Source organism: Augochlora pura, chromosome 5, assembly GCF_028453695.1.
Source record: "Augochlora pura isolate Apur16 chromosome 5, APUR_v2.2.1, whole genome shotgun sequence".
In the NCBI taxonomy this organism is placed as follows: Eukaryota; Metazoa; Arthropoda; class Insecta; order Hymenoptera; family Halictidae; genus Augochlora; species Augochlora pura.
The window spans coordinates 224,414-245,118 of record NC_135776.1 but is presented as its reverse complement, the minus strand read 5'-3'; the positions used below and the strand labels follow the sequence as shown (position 1 = coordinate 245,118).

Genomic DNA, 20,705 nt, shown 5'->3' with positions numbered 1-20,705 from the left:
TATGCTAAGTTCACAGTTTGCAGCAGCATCGATCGACGTCTGCTTGCAAAAAAGACGTTCGCGAATCAACGCGAGAAGCGTGTCGACGAATGGCAAAGAGTAAGGCTTATTGTTAGGAAAGAACGCGAGCGAATAGATCAACTTAACGGTACAAGTCGAACCAATTCTCCGGACATAAGATGATGGCAACGTGCGAACAAAAATTTTGCGGTGCGTTTCAAATGCGAGAAATTCCGGGAACCATAGTCGTAGGGAACGTGTACAATTGGGAAGGTGTCGACCGCCGCAAAACAGCTTGCACCCGACGCTTTCGTGTTTTTGGTTGTTCCTCTGGGCTCCGTTCGCAAGAGAAGGATCGTACCGGCCGCGAAGTGCAATGGCCCCTGAATGAACGTTACCGTTCCTACACCGCGGTAGCGATCACGTGAAAATTGCAACGCTAATTGCTGCAAGTCTAGGTTCGGCCCGATCGACGCCGCCGCCGCCGCCGCCACCAATATTCATAGAGCGAGATGCGGCACGGTGTCGGTTAATAATACGACAGTTATTAATGGTTCGAGTCAATGGTCGGCCAATGTGAGATCATTCTATCGGCAGTCAGTACACGTGGGTGTATTAACGGCGGCGATAGCCGTCTATCGCGGACTCGAGCGAAATAATTGCGGCCGCGAACCACGCTACTACGACGCGGTCAATGCATTTGATGCATCGTCAACTCTTTCGGAAAAATGCATAGCAACCGTGCGGTGCATCGGTCATCGGTAAGTCGGCACCGTGTTCGAGGTGCGTCAATATTTAGAAGAAGCCGGCATTGTACACCGAGATCGGCCGCGGAACGAAAATAACGTTGACCGGCTCGCGTTTACACGGCTACGCGTTACAACAACATTCCTTTGTTAGAAACCAATTCCTTGGCCAATAAGGTTCGACTGTGTGTGACTCATAACGCAACTGTTCCGTGACTCAGAGCCCGGAGATTGTTAGCAATGTCCCGAGAAGACGTGGCATCGGAACCTGAATCATAAGAATATCGCTATGACCATCGGATACCGATAAATATATGTACCTGTTCTCTCTCGTGTTCGACCAGAAACTCCTACTAGAATACTTTAATATTAACATAAAATGCTGGAATGAAAAATAATAATAGGATTGTTTTCTACTAGAATCCGCTGGTAAAGAGGCTAGACGGTTCCGAAACTATCGGTAATCGGCTAGCAGGTAAGCGATCGAAAGGAAACGATCTTGAGCCTGCAATTAGGGACTGGACGAAAGTTCGGGCGTGGGATAAGGGCGTCGAAATTTAATGGTATTAAAATATTGCAATTTATTCGGAATAATATCGTGCTCACGCAGCAAGGAAACACGATTAAGATTAAAAACTAAAAATCCGGCACCTGCTGTGTTCCCAACGACCCAAATATTTCCGGATTCACCTTATAGCTGAATGTTCCGTACGGTTGAGCCGCTTAACGATTCACCGTACACATCTGTTCGTGAAAAGATCTTTTCTGTTTTCTTTTTCGTAGGTACACTCGGTTTCCTGTAAGAAACGCCCTTTATCACACGAAACGATCAGCGATGGTCGTAAACCGACCGTTAGGTCTCTGTCGGGTCGTTTCATACCTGCGGTACATGCATCGAGAATTATGCTAACGCATTGGACTAAACCGACTGTTAGGCCTCTGTCAGGTTGTTTCATACCTGGGGTATGTGCACCAAGGCTTTTGCTGGAGTACAGGGTTCGTTTAGATATCTACCGAGCTTCGAAACACGTTACAAAACAGAAATACGTGGTCGAGAAATAAGTATCTGCCGAACCTGATACCAACGAATGCGAGGACGCGTCGTATAATTACATATTATTGGTTACGTACTATCGATCGCGTTTTCAGACGATCAAAGATTCGCTGCGTTGCTTCAGTAAAAAATATCGTTTTATTTGAAATACGTAAATTTGTCGTTATAAAGCAAAACGTTAGCGTAAATGCTAAAATTAATGCTACTCGTCGAAATATTCGTACAGTTTAATCATTCTCAACCTTCCTTACAATTAAAAACCTTACCAATCGTAATGCTTATCCTCATTAATACATTATCTGTACACAAACGCACTGTCAAACATTACACGCTCTCTCATACGTATACTATTTGTACAATAAAAGTTCGCTATCATGTAAACTGAGCGTGTATTTTGTCGTTTATTTCGCTTCCCGTGAATTTTGATCGGAGAACTCGTCTTCCCGTGTCTATTTTAAAATTCCCCTATAGTACGATCATCGAGAGCTGTTTATATGTATATGTATGGGTACCTATGATATATCTACGTGTCAAATTATTCAATCGACGTTCGAGCACGAATCAACTTACATCTTAACAACATTTAGGTCTATTAAGGAGTTCACTTTCGAGTATGTATGTGTTCGTAATTCGTATAGCGGAAACATGACACACGTATATTCTGCCTCGTAATGTAAATGTAACATATCACATCCTGTAAACCTTAAGCATGATCTGGATCATTATAAAATTAGACTTTGCAAGCCACACGAAGGAGGTACACAAGTGTGAACAAGCTCTAAATTTCGTGTCAATTGAAATTCGTACAGATCGCAAATATCTGTTTTTCAACGCGTTTTACACAATTGATTTGCATTCTGCTGTATTCTGCTTATAAACAAAAAACATATATATATATATATATATGTTTATAAATATATAGATTTAGCGACCGAAAGTAATACCCTGCGAGGGGAGAGTTAGAGTAGTAAAAGCTTTGTATAATCTTGCGCAATTCAATACGTTTTCAAAATACGATGAATTGAATAGCACGTTCACGATCGTTTCTTGAAGAAATTTAACATTCCGTTGGAAGGTCCGTTAATGTCCGTTAAAATATGACGAAAATGATAAAAATATGGTATAATCGTTGTGATTTCCCAATGTTTACTATCTGCACATTATCTGCAAAGTATTCATAATATAGTTAATTATTCATAAGCGGCTGACTAGACATATACCTAATACAGTAGGTAATTCAGTTATCATTTTCTATGGGTATCGTATATTCAGCCACCATGTGGTCCAATATGTGCTGAAGCTATACACAAGACTAAACTAATAAGAGTTCATTCAAAAAGTATGCAGACCGTCTAAAGATATACTGTACGATACTGGTAAAAAAGAGAGCAGTTCACAATAAAAAATCCAACGTTTTTTATTGCGACTTTCATTTATTTTATATTTCACATTTTGCATGAAAAAGAAAAGTAAGCTTATCTTTATTGTTTTCACATACTTTGCAAAGGAATGTGTAGATAGTAAACAAGTAAAAGGTATTTAAAAGTTCTCTCAAATACATTTATACAGCATCAACTCACCATTTTAAGATAATCTTGTTTTAAACATAAACACCTTCAAGCTTTTTGTCTAAATAAAGTATCTTGGAAGATATTCGGTGTTCCTTTAATTTTAACGTTCTTTGTCAGTTTTACGTCAGGCTACATCAACGATATAAACGTGCAAAATTTCGTAAGGCCACATTCACGGGCTTCGCTGTTTCCGCCCTGTAATACAACAAAAAAATACAAAAGAAAGAAATATATATTAATTATCAATGATTTGTTCCATAAGGAAACTGTATTAAACTATGAGTTTCAACATACCTTGTAACCGTACTATGAAAATCAAATAGTTGCTCCGGTTGAGCTGTTGGAGAACCACCCGCGTTTTGCGATGGCATCGTTTTGATAGCTTCTTCTAGACACTTCGACAGCAACTACGCAGCAAAAATTATTCTATTTGTAAAAGCGCCACAGTCATACTTTTCATATATTAAAAATTAATATCTCTCACTTACTTCTCTATTAGATAGGGACAATTCGACGAAGACGTCTGCAACATCAGACAACATGTAAGAAGATAATGAGAAGACTGACGCATGTAGCAATCTCATCACTAAAGTTTGCCCTTTCTCCCTCAACATGCGTTGCACCAATTCCCGTCGCATTGAATAGTCGCTTCGATTCTAAACGAGAAAAATGAAAAGATCAATATTTATGGGACAGTGAAAAGCAACAGCGTTGATCTCTAAACATACCTCGTTGTTACGGCCGCAATGGAAAAGATCGTAAAAGAATTTCATTACAGAAACATTTGCGTCCCTATGGTCTAAACTGCAAGCCATTAAGGCACAGTCGATTATACTACCTATTACAGCGGAGTGTAAGAAAGGGATGGGAGCCCTTTGTAAGAACCTGTCGAATAATCGTATTTGTTTAAGGCCAAGACCGAGGAAGACATTTTTCTTTAATCTACTCTGACATTAACCAGCCATCATACCTGGCACATAGTCTAAAAAGATCGTCCACCGTGTCTGGATGATTCTTTAATCCATCCTGTTGTTGGAGAAGATTAAAGGTAGGCCCGATAAATGCTTCTAACATTGCTAATAAACCAGAAACGCATTCCGGATCGATAGCGTATTCGTCAACTAATATTGATCCAAGATATAAAAAACAGCTGTGTTGATGCGCCGAATATAATTGCACGATCTAAAAATTGATGACTCGTCGAATCAAGCTATTGAATAAAAATTGAAATGACAACGATTGTTACAAAGACGGACCTGTTTGACGAGCGGTTCGAGAAGATGGGCGGAATGTTTTCCTACGCAACGTACAGCGAATCTCAAACAGCGACAGCATCTTTCCATTACTTTCGCATCCTGTTGATATGTTGTACATACATTCGACAGTATCGGCCACATCTGTCATTGATAAAGACATAAAGGTGTGACATATTGATCCTTGATTAATAGAATCCTTAATTTATGTTAAGTTTCCAAGACCTACTTCGGTAACAGCGCTCTGACAAGGATGAGGTTCGTTAGGGTCATCGATTCGTAGGTCAGTATGCCTAAATATAGCAGCTAATCTATCTAGCCATATCAAAGGATCAGTCTTTGTTCCTGTTTCAATTGCAATTCTACGTTCCATGATTTCGCAGAGCGGCCTAGCTTGGAACCAACATAATTCTTTCATTGCTTGAGTAATTTCATCGCGCGGTAAGCTAGACATGATTATCGCTACGCCTATTGCAGAATAAAAAGTATCAAAATCATTCGTCTCGATAATGTCTTCCTTTTAAAACTGGACACCGTCTTTCTTACCCTTCAGTAAACCAATGGCTGCATCGTTGCTGATGGCAAAACTGTCAAGGGAACGTGCAATTTGTAACAACCCCGGGAAATGAGAGGCCATGTGTAAAGGACAAGCTGTGCATATACTCAATAATGCACCGCAAGCCGCACTTCCCAACCCTTTTTGACTTAAGCAGGTCAGGAGGAAATTTAAAACAGGTTCTAGAACAATTGTTTCATATGAAAACTGTGGAATCTGTTGCAATAGCGATTACAGTAATAGGGAACTTTACCTAGTGATTGCGGATGATTATCTATCCATTCACAGAGTTCTCCTAATAAAAGAATACTCGTATGACGCACAGCTATGTGAGTATTCTCAGGTAAATTTAAGATAGCTTCTACTACTTTCGGAACTACGTCATTTTCTTTTCTGTAAACAAACGTCTTGGTCAACCCAGGGAAATACTGTACAAGTACACTGTGGATCATTTGAAAAGACTCACGGTAAAATATTTTTTGCAACTGCTTGCATCACAAATAACGCAGCTTCAGTCGAGTCCCACGTAGGTACATGATTAGGTTGCCCCTGTGGGCTTGGGCCACCCGTTAGAGAAGAGAACATTTGTCGGAAACAGTGGCTGCTTCCAACAACAAAGACGACATCTTTTATCAATTCAGATACACGATTTCTGAAATCAGCGAATTCTTCTCCACCAGCACCCTCCTCTACTAGACCCAGCTATCGAATAAAATTAATCTATGTAACGTCGAGATTCGAACAAAATTAATCTACTTAAATACCGATTACTGACATGGTCTGGCTCCATTTGACAGTGTCTGCAGAGAGCCCCGATTAATCTCTCAATGTGAGGTCGAAATACAACATTGAGATCATCGCTATTTCTTTGATAAAGAATTTCGGATAAACGATACCACAGATTAAATGTTATTTGCGCCACCTGATAAAAAAAAAATTTGTCGAAAATGGAAAACAAACTGCTTTATGGAGTAGAAGAAATATAATAGTAAATACCTCGTAGTCGTGATGACCAACACATACTAAAACAAGATCTAGAATTTTAATCGCATAATGCTGCTTTCCTCCGACACAACCGTTTATCATGGTTTCTAAAAAGGTTTCAGCTAATTCCGTAAAAATTCGGCAATAATTTATCGACCTGGAAAAATTTGTTGCAATTAATAAAGGTATGGTTGGAAATACTTTGACAAATTATGCTTACTAATTTGAGAAAATTATTAAGAAATTGTTTACTTGTCCATATCTTCGCATGCAACAGATAAGTGGTACGGTTGTTCCAAAGCCACTACACTAGTAAAAAGCCAGAGTTGTAGTTGTTGTAACTGTATAGTTGATTCGCTATTGTTATCACGATTGCTATTACTATCTTCTTCTAAGACTTGTAGAACCACGCATATGCAATCTGTGGCTTGTTCGTGCAGTGGAGATAGAATTAAATGATTTCCAAGTATCTAGAAACCAATTAGCCATTAGACTTTAAAAATTCGTAAATTTATAAGTATTAGGACAACTCACTTGAAGTGTATATACAATAACATCGCTCGTAGGTACAAGAGGGATAGCATGTACTGCAATCCAACTTGTAAAACATTTAAGAATTGTATTACGTATATGTATACCTTCTCCACCATTCTTTAGACACATTTTCTAAAAATTAAATTCGTATCAATAAGCGATAATAAAAAGCTATTTAATCTGTTCCATCTTACTTACAAAAAATTCAGTTACTGTGTCTGCGCTTGCATTGAGCTCTTGTAATATGTGTTGTCTGCGATTGGCTCCTAGTCTGTATAATTTATATTTAAATTAGATTAAAAATTGAAAATTCCGTTAATACATATTGTATTGTTAGCTAAAACTCTATTATTATACCTAAGAGATCTTGAATTTACTTCTTCTGGTAATACTGTCATTACTTCGAGTAATGCCCATAAATTATTAGTTGATCCTCCAAATCTATTGATTAAATCTACAACTGGTTTCTGCCACGAAGACATTTGAAGCGCAAGATCTGCCAATGCCAAACATAACTGTAATCAGAATTTGGATTAATATTAGAATTATACGAGAGAAGACAATATAATGTAAAATGTTAAGAAATATAATAAACCTGTGTGACAATGGCTGGATTTGTGTTTTCATTAGTTTGTGATATGTGATTCATTAAAGAATCTCTCAAAGCAATGTGAGCTTCTGCAGGTAGCTCTTGAAAACACAGTTGTATCTTAGTACGCATTGTCTGTGCAGCAAAATAACAAGACTGTACATCTCGTTTTTGCAGCAACATTTCGTTCGCTATTTTCCATGCAAATACCTAAAATAACACATGAGTGAAACAACTATTAGTTTGAACGAGTAAAGCTACATGAAAATTTTACCAAAGAAACATCAATACATGATAGATAAGGTTAGAAATTACTTCGGCTATTCTTATTTTACAAATGCTTTTTAACACAATAGTTCTAGTAAAGGATTATCAATAGTCGTGCAATTACTGCGGTAGCAAAACACAGGAATTGCAAATCATATAAGATCAGAAAATAGTTGGCTAAAGTCAATGAAAGACCGCTAACAAGTAGCTCACCGATTTTTGTAATTCGTCTAACCATTGGGACGTTTTCGAAAGATCCGAATAATTATACAACGAATACACGGCCTGGTAGACGGTTTCCAGGTCAGGTGGTAACTCCATTCTTCAAATAATATTCGTTTTCTTTGTAATCTCCATACAGTTCTCTCACTGACAACAGAACGGTCGCGTTTATTAGACCCACATCCAACCTATAAAGACCAACTTGTACAACCACGAAAAAGTCTCATTCACGCATATTCTACTCATGTCAGTGCATATTCTGCTTTATCGACTTACAACAAACAATTTTTATATACATACTTTTCAAACACTAATCGCCCAAATTGTCTGAAACATACGGTACAATACACATGCACTTACGAAAAATTTTCTTCCCATACATTCTACACGCATTAATCGTAAAATAGAAATATAAATATGCGTGCATACAAAATATTATTCTTATTGCTGTTCAGTTATCAATGGAGATTATCCTATATACGTGTATGTCATTGAAATATCCCATTACTATGATAGCATTACTTTTAATCTGCTCACATTGTTATTTATGTGTATGATAATAAATTTAAATTAAAATGTCAACGAAATGGATAGTTCAACGTTAATAGGTTAAAGTGTTAGTTACAATATAATTCACGATTAAAAAATTTCGATCCTATTGTTTGTAATATCAACAGATTCCGATGATAGGTCAGTCTCCATCTTAAACATTATATGCACATTTAAACGACATATTTCTTAATCGATACTAATGATTCATAAATTTGTAAATGATTTGCGGTGCAACTGAAGTTCAAACTTCCCGCCGTTCATATGTTATCTGCGGAGTGTTTCGGAAGGAAATACATACGTGTACCTTCTATAGCTGAGAAACTGCGGTATTTCTGTATACTATGCTAGCATGAGTTCTATATGATCTGTGCGAGCGATGCGTCGAAAGTTTATGACGTTTGACAATTGGATAATAAACACAGGGAATAACATTTGAAAAATACAATGAATGATTATAAAATTCCGATAATCGAGCCAACTATCGATTACACGAAGGTGCAAATATTCGTCTACGATTTTTTTTTTATCGCTTAGTAATGCTGTCACATCAAAATATCATTTACATTTCTCTTAGATTTCTTCTTCGCTTATCTTAGGTTCCACCGATCAATCAGAAAAGGACTATTTCGTTTATTAATCATTTCATCGTGCACACTGTCACGTTCCTTAATAAATTTGCATTGTCTTGCGAAGAGAGATTATTTGAATTTGAAAATAAGTTACAAAGGATAGAAGCTTCTTTAGAAATCCTAGAATCTTGGGTACGTAGGAGCTGTTTGTGATTTCTTGTGTATGCAACTCCTGCTAATGTAAGTAATCTGTACATTTTTTTTTTGTAGTTGTCGTCTGTTCCTAGTCCAGAAAAAAGTCAAGAGAATATCCAAGCTCCAATTGAAAATACTGACAATGTGCAACAAGAAAAAGGAGTGCCAGAAGTAGATGAACCCGATACTGGTACGCAAACTGAGCCTACAAACGTTCAAACCAAAGAACAACCTGTAAATAAAGATCCCCGGTATGAAAAGTACCTTAAAATGTTACATTTCGGTGTACCAAAAGGAGCAGTTAAGTTAAAGATGGAACAAGAAGGATTGGACTCAACTGTATTAGAGTAAGTTTTAACAAACTTAACTCAGAACACTAATCATTAAAATTCTGGCCAACATTTATATGTAATAATACTTTACAAATCACATCTACTATATATAGATGGTAAGATGTAACAAGGTCAATCTATAAATCAAATTATTCTACATACACAAGAAATAATGATCAATAATATCCTTGATCTGATGTTTATGTAGTCTCTAAACTTGTAATATGGTCCAGTGCATTGAAACAATGCTTGTTTTCTTTACCTTAACAGTGATTCCCAGCACATAGTTTTTAAGCCGAAGTCTACAGATAATGGTGAGAAAACAGGAGATTAAATCATTAGTTGTATTCAGGTATTAAGCATGAGAAATATTTTTGCATTATAAGACTATTAATAAAATAAACTATACAAATTCCAAAAGATTTATTTCATTTCTTATTAAATACATACAGAAAGTTAACATATATAACTTCACCCTAGAACTGGATCATCTGACCCTGAAATACATTAAATATTATGTTAATAATCGTTTGATTCCTAGAATAATTTCATTATTCATAAGTATTTAATGCAACGTGCTTACCTTTCTCTTTTTGTCACCTCCTAATTCAAAGTGTTTGCACCTTTTAAGAGGTATCTGTTTTCTATATTTGCATTCTGTACATTCCATTCTTAAAACAATTTTTTTTGTAGTTTTTGCCTATAAGAAATACATAGTGCTATTTGTATGAAGGGTAATGTTTTCTTTACACTGTTAATGAAAAATGTTAATACATACCTTCTTCCTGAAAATAGGTTTGGTTTGACCACCATAACCTTGTTGCTTACGATCGTAACGTCTTCTTCCTTGAGAAGCATGCCTTTCCTTGCTTTTCTTGTACTGCGTCACTTTGTGAGGCTTATGTACCTTGCACTTCTTGCAAAAAGTACGTCTTTGCTTCGGTACGTTCACCTAAAAGCACCAAAATCTATAAATCACACTGACGTAGAGAATACATTATCTCGCAACATAACGTTTGAGTTTAGACATTTTGAAATAACTATAAATTCTGATTCTTTCATTTAATTCGTATCGACCGAACCACTTTTTACACTTTTGTATCGTAAAAATTAAAACATTGTACGTGCTTTCTGTCATCTGTCGAGGTTATGGTTTCACTAAGACAACATTTACTAATGTTTGACAAAATTATTAAATACTGCATTCACTTTTCAGAAAATAATATGTACACTTCAAGTCTAAACGTTGTAAATAGCGTTGTTCAAGGATTTGAGCTATAATTTCAGATGAATTAATCATATTTTTGATCGCGGTTCTACCTACCATCTTGGATGTTCGGAAAGAAAAGGAAACGTATTTAAACCGGAAAATGGTATGTAAACGCACACTGCGCATGCGCCTGTAGTCTTATGTTTAACAGAATTTAGAAATTTAATGTTCTTGTTTGTTTTTTCATGTACGTTTTAATACGATTATTAATATAATATTATTCGGTCAAATTGAATTTGTACTATATTTTCGAAAAAGTAAATATCATAGCTTTCATGTTCCTTCAAACATAATATTTCGATTGCATACACGCCATTAACAGCCGGCGTCAAAATCGGTTTAATATATGTATAAGACGTCTAATCAATAACAGCAATGTGTATAAATGTTTTTCTTCTTGTTAGTTTTTGTTCGCAAGTAATTCGCAACTGAGCAATTATTTTTTGCGACGCAATATGATTAATATACGAAAAGATACGAAATTCTAAACACCTGGGAAGACAATGTATATATATCTATATATATGTATACATATATATACACGTATATGTACATACGATAGAGATTAAAGTCGTACCGATCGACTATTACGACATATTCTATATGATTATCCAGTTAGAAATCGAATACTTAATCGAACGTGCATTTAGATTTCGTTTTATCGATTACGATATACATTTTCAAACTCGTTCATAGAAAAATCGAGGTTAGAAACTACTCGGCAAAGATTTATTGCACATTACCCAAAGAATCTGTGTATGATAATTTTTACGTGACAGGTATATACCTAAGTTATTCTAAAATTTTGGCTGTTCTACCTAAAGGATAATTCCCGCCACCAAGTTTATAATACGTTGTCACGAAATCTATGTTCCGGTCGATTAATTCCGCATTGTCGGCTAAACGATACTATTATTTTCCAGAAAACGTTGATTTATCTATTCCGTAAATCGACTTTTCGCAATGTAAAAGTTGAACAAGTATTGTTAAACGAATCGCAGCTTCGAAGCGTATTTGAATCGAGTAACTCAGCCTCGAACCAGACGTCGAACCGAGGCCACGAACTCTCGAACCCCTCGTCCTCGGCAGGATTTAATTTTATTTATACTTCAGGTGGACGGATTACGTAGAAAACGTACATAAGAAATAATAAAAGATTACGCGGCGTTATAACGTTGCCAATTAGGCGCAGTGACACGTACCGAAATGACATTAAGGTTTCAACCAATCAGGCATTTATCGAGTTTCAAACCCGCGCCATCTTCATTTTTGAACAAAGCCAGGTTGGATGTGCTAGGAGCGAACCGAGACCGGGTAGTAGTCAGCTTTGCGCTATTCGCGCCACAGTCGTCAGTACACGATACTCTCCACTCCTGACTGGTTCGACTCTGTCTCACCCTCCTTTCCCCTCTCTCTCTTTCTCTGTCTCTCCCTCCTCCGCCCCTTGGGTTTTCGCCTGACGACGCTGCTCTCTCGGGCATTTCGCCGGAAACCGACGCCGCGCGAGGACACACGGAGTTTCGTTACGTGTTACACACGCCACCGCTCTATATCTTTTTTTCACCGTTTTGTAAGCGGACACGCAGGCATCTTGCCCAACACGCACCTATCCACCATGAGTACTAAGGAAAACAACGAGGTCGCTGTGGAGAAGGTGACCGAGAACGACAAGGCTTCCGGGGACGCGAAGTGTGAGATCAAAGGAATCAAGAGGCCGGCCGAGGTGAGTCGTGTCTTGTTTTTTCTCTCTCTCTCTCTCTCTCTCTCTCTCTCTCTCTCTCTCTCTTACTCGCTCGCTCTGTCTATGTGTATATCTCCCACTCTCTATCTTGTTCGATTTCACGTAATATCATGTATATTATCAATTCTCGTAATTAGTACGTGAGGCATATTATACCTATCGTCTTGAAAGCACGTAAGACTACGCGCCGGCTTTACACCATGCTTCCGCGCCACGCTGCTCGGTCACGGCATCGTCTACGATTTCACGAAATCATCGCTATCATAATACTCGGTCGATAGTTATTTCGGAGATCCCGATTGTTCTCGTTGCAACACGTTTTCCCGCTCAAACGGATTCGCGTATAGATATTCGTGGCAATTAACAGAACCGCGGGACATCATTGGAATATTGTTCTCTGTGTATCGTACTCCTGGGAACCAGGTTGGTGGGCGGCGGGCAGTCGAGTGGCCGTTTCGACCGACTGACGGCGCGGAAGAAGATTGGATGCCGGCCGGCATTTCCACTGGGTTCTGCACTTTTACTCGTGCCCTGAAACGCGACCATTTTCCCGCTTCGTGGCAACTTTGAAACGTGCGTGTGAAACGCGGCAACGATGTTTTCCCGGTACAGAGTCGAAAGGGACGCCATCGCATTTTGCGTGGCTGCCACGAGCACGATGGATCGTTCGGTTGATCACCCCTGTCGTTACAATGCCGTCTATAATTACCGATCTGGATTTCATGTTACCGTCTAATATCGGAACCAGCGTCATTATGCTCTTCCATTTTGCTTCGAACATCGTCGAAAATTTCGGGCGGGATCCTCGGCCGTTAGCACCATGTGCTTCGATTCACAAGGTTTTCGTCATTTATGCGTCCTCGTAGCATCTTACTATTTTTTACTGGCCCGATGTTTCCAATTTAATGTATGCCAAGTACGATCTACATCGTTTCGGTATTCTATCTACAAGATGGACGCCATTTTTAAGGTAGAATATCAGAGTTATAGGTAGGAAAAGCGAGCATCCCGCGCATTTTTCCGACCGTCGTTGTTGCCGCCACCACCACCATCGTGGGTTTCCATTATGGCGCCCGAAACCAAGCCCGCGTTCACTGTGCTATCTCGCTCTCGCTCGTTCAATCTTCACTCACTCCCTCCCTCCCTCCATCCTCTCTTCTCCTGTCCTTTCCCTTCTCACATTCTCTCTCTCTCTCTCTCTCTCCCTCTCCCTCTCTCTCTATCCCCTTGCTCGCTCTCGCTTTATGTGTCGTAATTGATCGATAATTCGTTATAAGAGGGTTAATCGTGTCTGACGGACGATCGATAGACTACCACATATCTCTTTCAGGTCGACGTGTTGCTCTGAAATTGTTTACCGATCTGCGTGCATAAACACCGCGTTGAAGGCTTCCTTCCTCGCTTTGCGCTCTCTCTCTCGCACGCGCGCGCGCACGCACGCACACACACACTCCCTCTATCTCTATTTCCCCCGGTATATCGTTCCGTCTCTCTTTATCTCTCCTCTCCCCCTCCTGTCCTCGAGTCTACCGGTGTTCAGCTGAACTGTGTCTCTCTCTTTCCTTCGAGAACCCCACGCGCGCAGTCAGCGGCACCGCCATGTATTATATACCCATGTCTCTCCTGCCTCCCCATTCTTTCGTAGTATGCCGCGCGGTGTTACGAACCTTCGAGAAAACATCGACACGATTTTTCATCTTAAATCGGACCCGTCTCGTTCCACGTATCATGATAGCAGCGTCTTTATTTTTGGTCGATAATACGCGGTGTTGTACGAGCAACGGCGACACAGGACTCTATTATGGGGACCGCGAGGTGAAACTCGTTACCGAAAATGCCGGCTTCGCCCCACGCTTTCGTCGTACAGCCGCGTTATATATCGTAGATAGTATCATCGTGGTTGTGGCGTCCCCGCGCAGCGGCAATAATATGTCACGTGGAAACCACGACGACACGACGGGGTATATCTGTCCAGAAACGGATCGAACCATCGTTATCATCATGATTATTATTTTGGTTGCGTCTATTGCTGTTCTTTTATTTTTTGGCTGGCATATTGGGGAAATACCGTAACGTGGCCTCCGTTCCGTTCTTCCTCGTTACCGTTTCGAGTCGATTGATTTTTCCTAGATTCTCTTTAATCTTCGCGGATGCGAAAACTCATTCGCAGCAAAACTATTGACGCTTCAACGTTGTGCTCCGATTACGTAGTCACGTAGTAAATTCGATGAATATTATCTAGTACTCGCAGAGACACTGTGTGACGCAAGCGCGTACCATTTTAAGAGGAACGTGGAAGGAAAGGAAAAGGCGGGAATTACGAAGACCGAGTAACCACAAGAATTATAAAGTCATACATCGTGACGTAATCAATCATTAGTAGTTCGTGGACAACCATCATTGGTGGTCTTGCATCGCAGCGAGCTAGTTATTCGATATTCAGTTGATTAATCTATTTACTTTAAACGCGCTTAACCTATTTTAGCGGTAAAAAGAAAATGGATAGAGAGGGGAGCGGGGGTTGCAATAGGATTAATGAACTTGCTTACTCTTAATTTACGTTAAATATTAGATCATTCTTCGATACACGCACCTCTATGGAGTTTTCTATTGAACAGGTGACACCATTTTCCGTCGGTAAATAGAGTGTCGCCTCTGATGACTCGGAATATGGTTAAATTGATACTTGTTTTCTCGACGAATTATATAACGATTGATCATGGTATATCCAGACGGCCGAGAGAATCGAGCGGGAACGAATACGTACGATAGGTTATGAACGTTGGGTTATCTGCAAAGACCTCGTGATTAGTAACGAGTCGATAGGTAATCGTGTATGTGGGATAACGAACAGAGCATCACAGTCGTTTCATGACCATTGGCACGGCGTCTGTACGTCACTGTCACTTGCCGTTCGGTGTGAACTACCCGACAACGCCATCATGTTATAGCGGTAGTTGCCAACGGATTCTACGGTTTGAAGAAAGCGCGTCAAGTTTCAGAGAGATGTCGCGCGTCATAACGCTCTCTGTTCGACATACAATGGCTTCATGAATTACAAGCCGCTTTTTTTGTTCATTGATTTGCGAGACACGCGTAACATGTACCCGAATCGAGGCACAATTTCATTCATAATGTACTCCATAATTACTTGTAAACAGTTTACGCTGGAAAATCTACCGTCTTATAGTTTACTAAACCTCGACTGATATTTATACGTTCTGTCTCGGTATACTGGTTTATGAAACGAGATATTACGTGCCGTTTGATAAGGACGCTCGATAATGCAAGACACGGTTACCTTGAAGCGACGCGGTCTCGTTACAATTTTAATGTAACACGATTAGAGAGTGTTGGGAGTACGTTTATTCGAACATACGCCCCGCACGGATTTCTCTTGTAATTAGAATTACGCATTCTTTTTATTCCTCCGAGTAAACTTTGCAACGGCTTGTTTCTGTATGTATGATACTCTAGGCACGCTGTTTCGTGCTACTCTCGTCCCCTCCTCATCCCCCGTTTCTGTGCGTTATACGCGGCACGAACACATCCCTTCTACAAACATGCGTCGTAGCCATGTCTGCCAATCCCTACGGTTCTCCCACCATTCAGTCTCTTAGACGATTCCTCCCTTTGATTGGACGATGCAGTTCTCTGAGTTTTCTATGCCCTCTTTCCTCGTACCGCCGATACACGCTGCGTGTGTATACACCATTACCGACCAACCACCACCCTGATCAGGCGAGTAACGCTGTATGAACACAAGTTTAAGGTGTACACCGGCATTTCGAGAATCGTTCAAAGCTGTTCCATACTTTTCGAAGCTGTCTGCTTGTTTCCGTTTATCACGGTCGCCGCGATTCGATACGAACCTCCTTGGTCACAGACGCCGCCAGTAGATAAGATTGAAGGTTCAATGGAGTAAGTTTTCGACTACGTAATAAATATCAAAAAACAAGCATAGATATTGAACTGGCGTATTTCGTTCTCACTGAAGTATTGAGTTCATTTTAGAATTTCCAGTTAGGAGAACGATTTTGAAGAAGATGCGAAAGCACATCGATAACGAAATTTCTATAAACGATAAGAGTTTTTCGTTGTAAGATAAGAGTTCTATAATAAGCTGCACGTTACTTCGATGCCAGTGATGTGTTTATCAGGTATTCTTTCATTTGCGCATACAGTTCTCTTTTAACGACCGCTTTGCGACGTATCCATGCATATTGTCGTATTTTCTGGCGAGTACAATTCCCCCTGTCGTTTCTTGTGTTTTCCTGTTCCGCCATATTTGAACGGAAGGTCCCCCTACTTTTCTTTCCGTCTCTTTACGTTTCTTGGCGGGAAGGGAATCCTCTTCGTCCGTTTTCTCCCCTCCTTTTGATGTTTCGGTCATTGCCGAGAGCTTTCCCTATTCGTGATGGTCTCCCACTTGTTTCCACAACGATTAACTTCCAAATATACATAGAGCGGCGAATGAGAGTTCGAGCGGAAGTGGTTAATTTCTATTTTTATTTATGTCGCAAACCGTACCGACACACGGACTAATTTAGCTTCGAATCTAAATCAAGTGTTTTCGTGTTACAGGAAAAGAACGACGACACGAAGAAACAAAAGAAGGAGGAGAACGGCGATGGGGAAGTAGAGGAAGAGGAGATCGAAGAGGAGCTTGAAGAGGAGGAAGAAGTGGACGGCGATGGCGAAGAGGATGACGAAGACGACGAACTGCCAGAAGGCGAGGACGATTTAGAAGAGGGCGAAGGTGAGTAACGAGTTCTACGATGATTTTTTGGGAATCATTGTTTGTCGATGAATGCTATTGTGCACAAGTTCGAATAGATGTCTTGTTCCATGCACGCGATAAACACGTTTCACTATAGAGCCATTTTTAAATTTTACAGATGAAGAGGAGGACGACGCAGAAGGTGAAGTAGAAGGAGAAGTAGAAGACGAAGAGGAAGACGCATAATGAAAAAAGGGAAGGAAATATGTAAGTAAGAAGGGAGGTAGGCACATGGTGTCGTCGTCGATTTTCGGCAGTCTTCTCAGCAAACACTTACTCTCATATTGAGTGGTTGGTAGCAATGTTGATATATCCATCGTGCCCGAAAACCCGTAATTGCTGGAACCTCCCAACCTACGACAGAAAAGATTACCACCTCACCAGAGTTGTGGTGGGCTGACACGCATTAAAGGCAGCCGCAATTCTGTAGTCTTGGCTCTTCGCAATTCTGGTCGTCTAGCCATCACCAAATGCTGTTAGGTAGTTTGAATGAAAACCATTGATTCGTCGTCGCAGGGATGCATGAACGCGTCGATTCCGTTTAATATCACGTTTCAAGTACTTGGCGCGCGCGCACGTTCGGTACCGATCGTACAGGGTTTCCGATTTGGCGAATCCATTGTTTTCTTCAAACCACCTGCTAACTGGTATTTGCCGTCATCTGGCTTCTCTTCGCGGGACAGTTTTATAACGAAAACTTATTTAAGATATAAAAAGCTCTATTGTATTTAAATAGTGTAAAATGAACATTTGTGGGTGATGATTTTTTTACATTTGAAATCAAATTTACGTTTGTAGTTCGACGAATGTCTCTCACCTTGTGCGCGTGATTAATTTTCTTTTTCTCGACCTACGAATATATTTGCAATGATGTTGCAGGAGCGCGAGCGATTTCACAAAGCGAACAAAAAAAATAAATAGCAAAGTAACTAAACAGAGGCAGAAGTATATTCAACGTATACTATTATGGAAAGAAAAAGAGAATCTTAAATGGTCTCGAAAACTCTGTCTCGTGCTCCTGTTTGATCTGAAAACAAAAATTAAAGTTGCTGCAACACTCGCGCCAGGTAGTGTGGATCAGTAATGTGTGACTTTAACATTGCATAATAATTATACATAGTATGTATAAAGTTATGAAATAAGGAACATTTTATTATTAACGATAACATTATGTAACGTAATGTAATGTGGAGAGGTTGTTACACTTTAGACTCGGGGCATTGAGTAGGGAGAGATTTATCATTTCCCTTTACAAGATCACAGAATACTTTTTATTTCCTTCAGAAATGTTCCGTTTTTGGTTCTCCTTGTCATGAGTTTGTGTTTCTTAAAAGTAAAAAGATTGTTTTGCAAGAACAAAATGTTTATGACAATGCCACGTAATCAAAAATCACTCTCCCTATTCGATTGTCTTACTCGAACATAATTCAATTGTATTTTACGTACTGTGGTTTTATTTTGACTTCATTATCATGGACTGATCATAGCAATGATTCGTTGACTGTCGCGGAACGGGTGACAGTATTTGTTTACTTACAGATCTTCTTCCCAGAGAAAAATTTATTTTTGTTCCTTTTAATAATAAATTCTCCCATGATTCGTACTGATGACTACCAATCGCCGAAAGATACTTTTCAATGCTAGAGTCGGTGGATCGTTGCAAATTGAATGTCCATGTCACACCAATTATTTCGGGAGACTGGTAGACAAGAAAGGGTGATGAGACATTGCGGTTACGATACCATTGTACCATAGCTGCATAATAAATAAAGGTAACGATAATTTGAATGCGAGACGATGTCCCACGTTTTAATGTACAAATATTTTCGAATGAGATAGTTAAATAAAACGCAGTTAGATCAGAGAAAATGATTCGTTCTCGTGAGTAGTAATGGGTTTAAACCATCCGGAGACAAATTTACAGAAATGGCAGTATTAAAGTAAAAGAAAAACTGCTGTTCGTGGACTGAATCCTGCTACACTGAATCCAAGGAGATGGAATGGACCGTGTAACGTGTGTTGACACAATATAGAAACAGCATTTTCATTCGATGTATTTGCAAACGATAGGTGACAACAAAATTAATCGAATATGTAGACTGTTACAAAAATGATGCGTGAGATGTAATTAATAATCAATCATTGTTCCATTTACCGGCCATACCATCTCCGGAACTCTGTTACTCGACGATTTTATACACAATCCGCTGCTGTATTTACACGTGTTCACTTCAAGATAGTACCTTGACGATCGTATTGACAAAGAACTATCTTAAAGTTACAGGTGCCTGAGCAAAAATGAGTACTTTAGCGTTCATAGTATACAATACATACACTATAAGCATAGGTTCATTTAATTTTATTATTACAATACCAAGCCCCGTTTGCAACATGTCCGTAAAGGAAAATAAAAAGAACTCGTGTCTTGTAGCTCGAGATTCGAAGGGATCATTATCTGCTCTTGCTCGATTGCTAGACGCGACTTTGAAAATTATTTACTGGTGCTAACGGGTCTTAAAAATCAATCAGGCAGATCGCCCAGATACCGTTACATCCCTACGTTCGTTAGGTAAGCATTGAAAGAAAAAAGAACAAAAAGAAACACTGCAATTTAAGGATCTTAGCGAATCTGATAACAAAACGTGTCTCACGATTAAACGTAAACAAAATCTTAGGCTAAGAATTTGGTTTGTGTGTTCATAAGTCTTGTTCAAACTACTTTTGTACAGGATACCATCGCATCATCACTTTCGACGTAACAGTAAACACCACAGACTATATTTCTGCCCATTCCATCAGAATTGAACTTTCATTGTATTTTTAAGTAAATACATTTTGGAAAACAACACAAATGGTTTTTTATTCTTCACGTATTTGTGAAGGAACGAGTCTCTTCCCTAGAAATATATTAGTCTATAATACTTGGACGATTGGTTTTAACTTTACTCTAGGCTATGTTTAAGATACTATAATATTCTTACTTTGTACATAAATATAAGAATTAAGAGTTGTGAGAGGTGTCATATGTTGTAAATAGTTAAGGAACAATTCACAATAAAATATGATGTACGTAATGAGTATGTGATACATTTGACTAAATGATACTGAAGTTCAATATACGTGTTATCTACACATATAATTGTATGTAGAATTACAATACACTCCTAGATGTAATTTTATATGTACTAAATGTATGTACCTGTGTATAATTTAATTTGTATCAGATACTGTTTATTTATAAAATACTCTTTGTAATTATAGTGATGACTTTAAGGTGATATTTAGTAAATGATACTGAGATACTATGGTCTCGAATGTATTCTGTATATATAGTTATAATAATCCACCATGAAAAGAACACATTTTTTCTTAATGTATTTGCAAAATAACATGGTTCTGCTCTATGTTTAGGACATATATTTATTTAAAGACGAATCAACGTGCCTGGATGGAATGTGTATTGGAGTTTTTATATCCGGGGTATACATAA

General features: G+C 39.0%; 4 protein-coding genes across 10 annotated transcripts; 2 read left to right on the top strand and 2 right to left on the bottom strand.

The window, feature by feature from the left end:
- Window positions 1-1,299: 1,299 nt before the first annotated feature.
- Tnpo-sr (transportin 3) lies at window positions 1,300-8,155 on the bottom strand. 5 transcript variants are annotated; one of them, XR_013494083.1, is made up of 20 exons: window positions 8,077-8,155; window positions 7,768-7,964; window positions 7,294-7,497; window positions 7,056-7,213; window positions 6,897-6,969; window positions 6,699-6,830; window positions 6,417-6,634; window positions 6,177-6,321; window positions 5,956-6,102; window positions 5,647-5,882; window positions 5,434-5,573; window positions 5,171-5,362; window positions 4,854-5,092; window positions 4,628-4,768; window positions 4,342-4,553; window positions 4,100-4,256; window positions 3,860-4,027; window positions 3,666-3,778; window positions 3,381-3,566; window positions 1,300-1,543 (listed from the first exon to the last, which is right to left on the bottom strand). XR_013494083.1 is itself a non-coding variant. In XM_078181027.1 (19 exons), the coding sequence occupies exons 2-19, from the start codon at window positions 7,873-7,875 to the stop codon at window positions 3,506-3,508; spliced, it is 2,844 nt and encodes a 947-aa protein (XP_078037153.1). In that variant the 5' UTR covers window positions 7,876-7,964; window positions 8,077-8,155; the 3' UTR covers window positions 1,920-3,505. The 5 variants fall into 5 exon arrangements, 3 of the variants coding, with proteins under 3 accessions (XP_078037153.1, XP_078037154.1, XP_078037155.1); XR_013494082.1 differs by lacking the exon at window positions 1,300-1,543 and adding an exon at window positions 1,920-2,964; XM_078181027.1 differs by lacking the exon at window positions 1,300-1,543 and having other exon boundaries at window positions 1,920-3,566.
- Window positions 8,156-8,631: 476 nt separating this feature from the next.
- Window positions 8,632-10,662, top strand: Ccdc53 (Coiled-coil domain containing 53). Of its 3 annotated transcripts, none has more exons than XM_078181088.1 (4): window positions 8,632-8,823; window positions 8,925-9,089; window positions 9,168-9,439; window positions 10,641-10,662. In XM_078181088.1, exons 1-4 carry the CDS (start codon window positions 8,773-8,775, stop codon window positions 10,645-10,647), a joined length of 495 nt encoding a protein of 164 aa, XP_078037214.1. In that variant the 5' UTR covers window positions 8,632-8,772; the 3' UTR covers window positions 10,648-10,662. The 3 variants fall into 3 exon arrangements, with proteins under 3 accessions (XP_078037214.1, XP_078037211.1, XP_078037212.1); XM_078181085.1 differs by lacking the exon at window positions 10,641-10,662 and adding an exon at window positions 9,695-10,119; XM_078181086.1 differs by lacking the exon at window positions 10,641-10,662 and adding an exon at window positions 9,538-10,119.
- On the bottom strand, window positions 9,833-10,820 carry Rpl36a (ribosomal protein L36A). The gene is made up of 4 exons (XM_078181089.1): window positions 10,749-10,820; window positions 10,203-10,376; window positions 10,008-10,124; window positions 9,833-9,921 (listed from the first exon to the last, which is right to left on the bottom strand). The coding sequence occupies exons 1-4, from the start codon at window positions 10,818-10,820 to the stop codon at window positions 9,901-9,903; spliced, it is 384 nt and encodes a 127-aa protein (XP_078037215.1). The 3' UTR covers window positions 9,833-9,900.
- Window positions 10,821-12,002: 1,182 nt separating this feature from the next.
- LOC144469639 (uncharacterized) lies at window positions 12,003-20,541 on the top strand. The gene is made up of 3 exons (XM_078180106.1): window positions 12,003-12,417; window positions 17,020-17,194; window positions 17,334-20,541. The coding sequence occupies exons 1-3, from the start codon at window positions 12,310-12,312 to the stop codon at window positions 17,399-17,401; spliced, it is 351 nt and encodes a 116-aa protein (XP_078036232.1). The 5' UTR covers window positions 12,003-12,309; the 3' UTR covers window positions 17,402-20,541.
- Window positions 20,542-20,705: the final 164 nt, after the last annotated feature.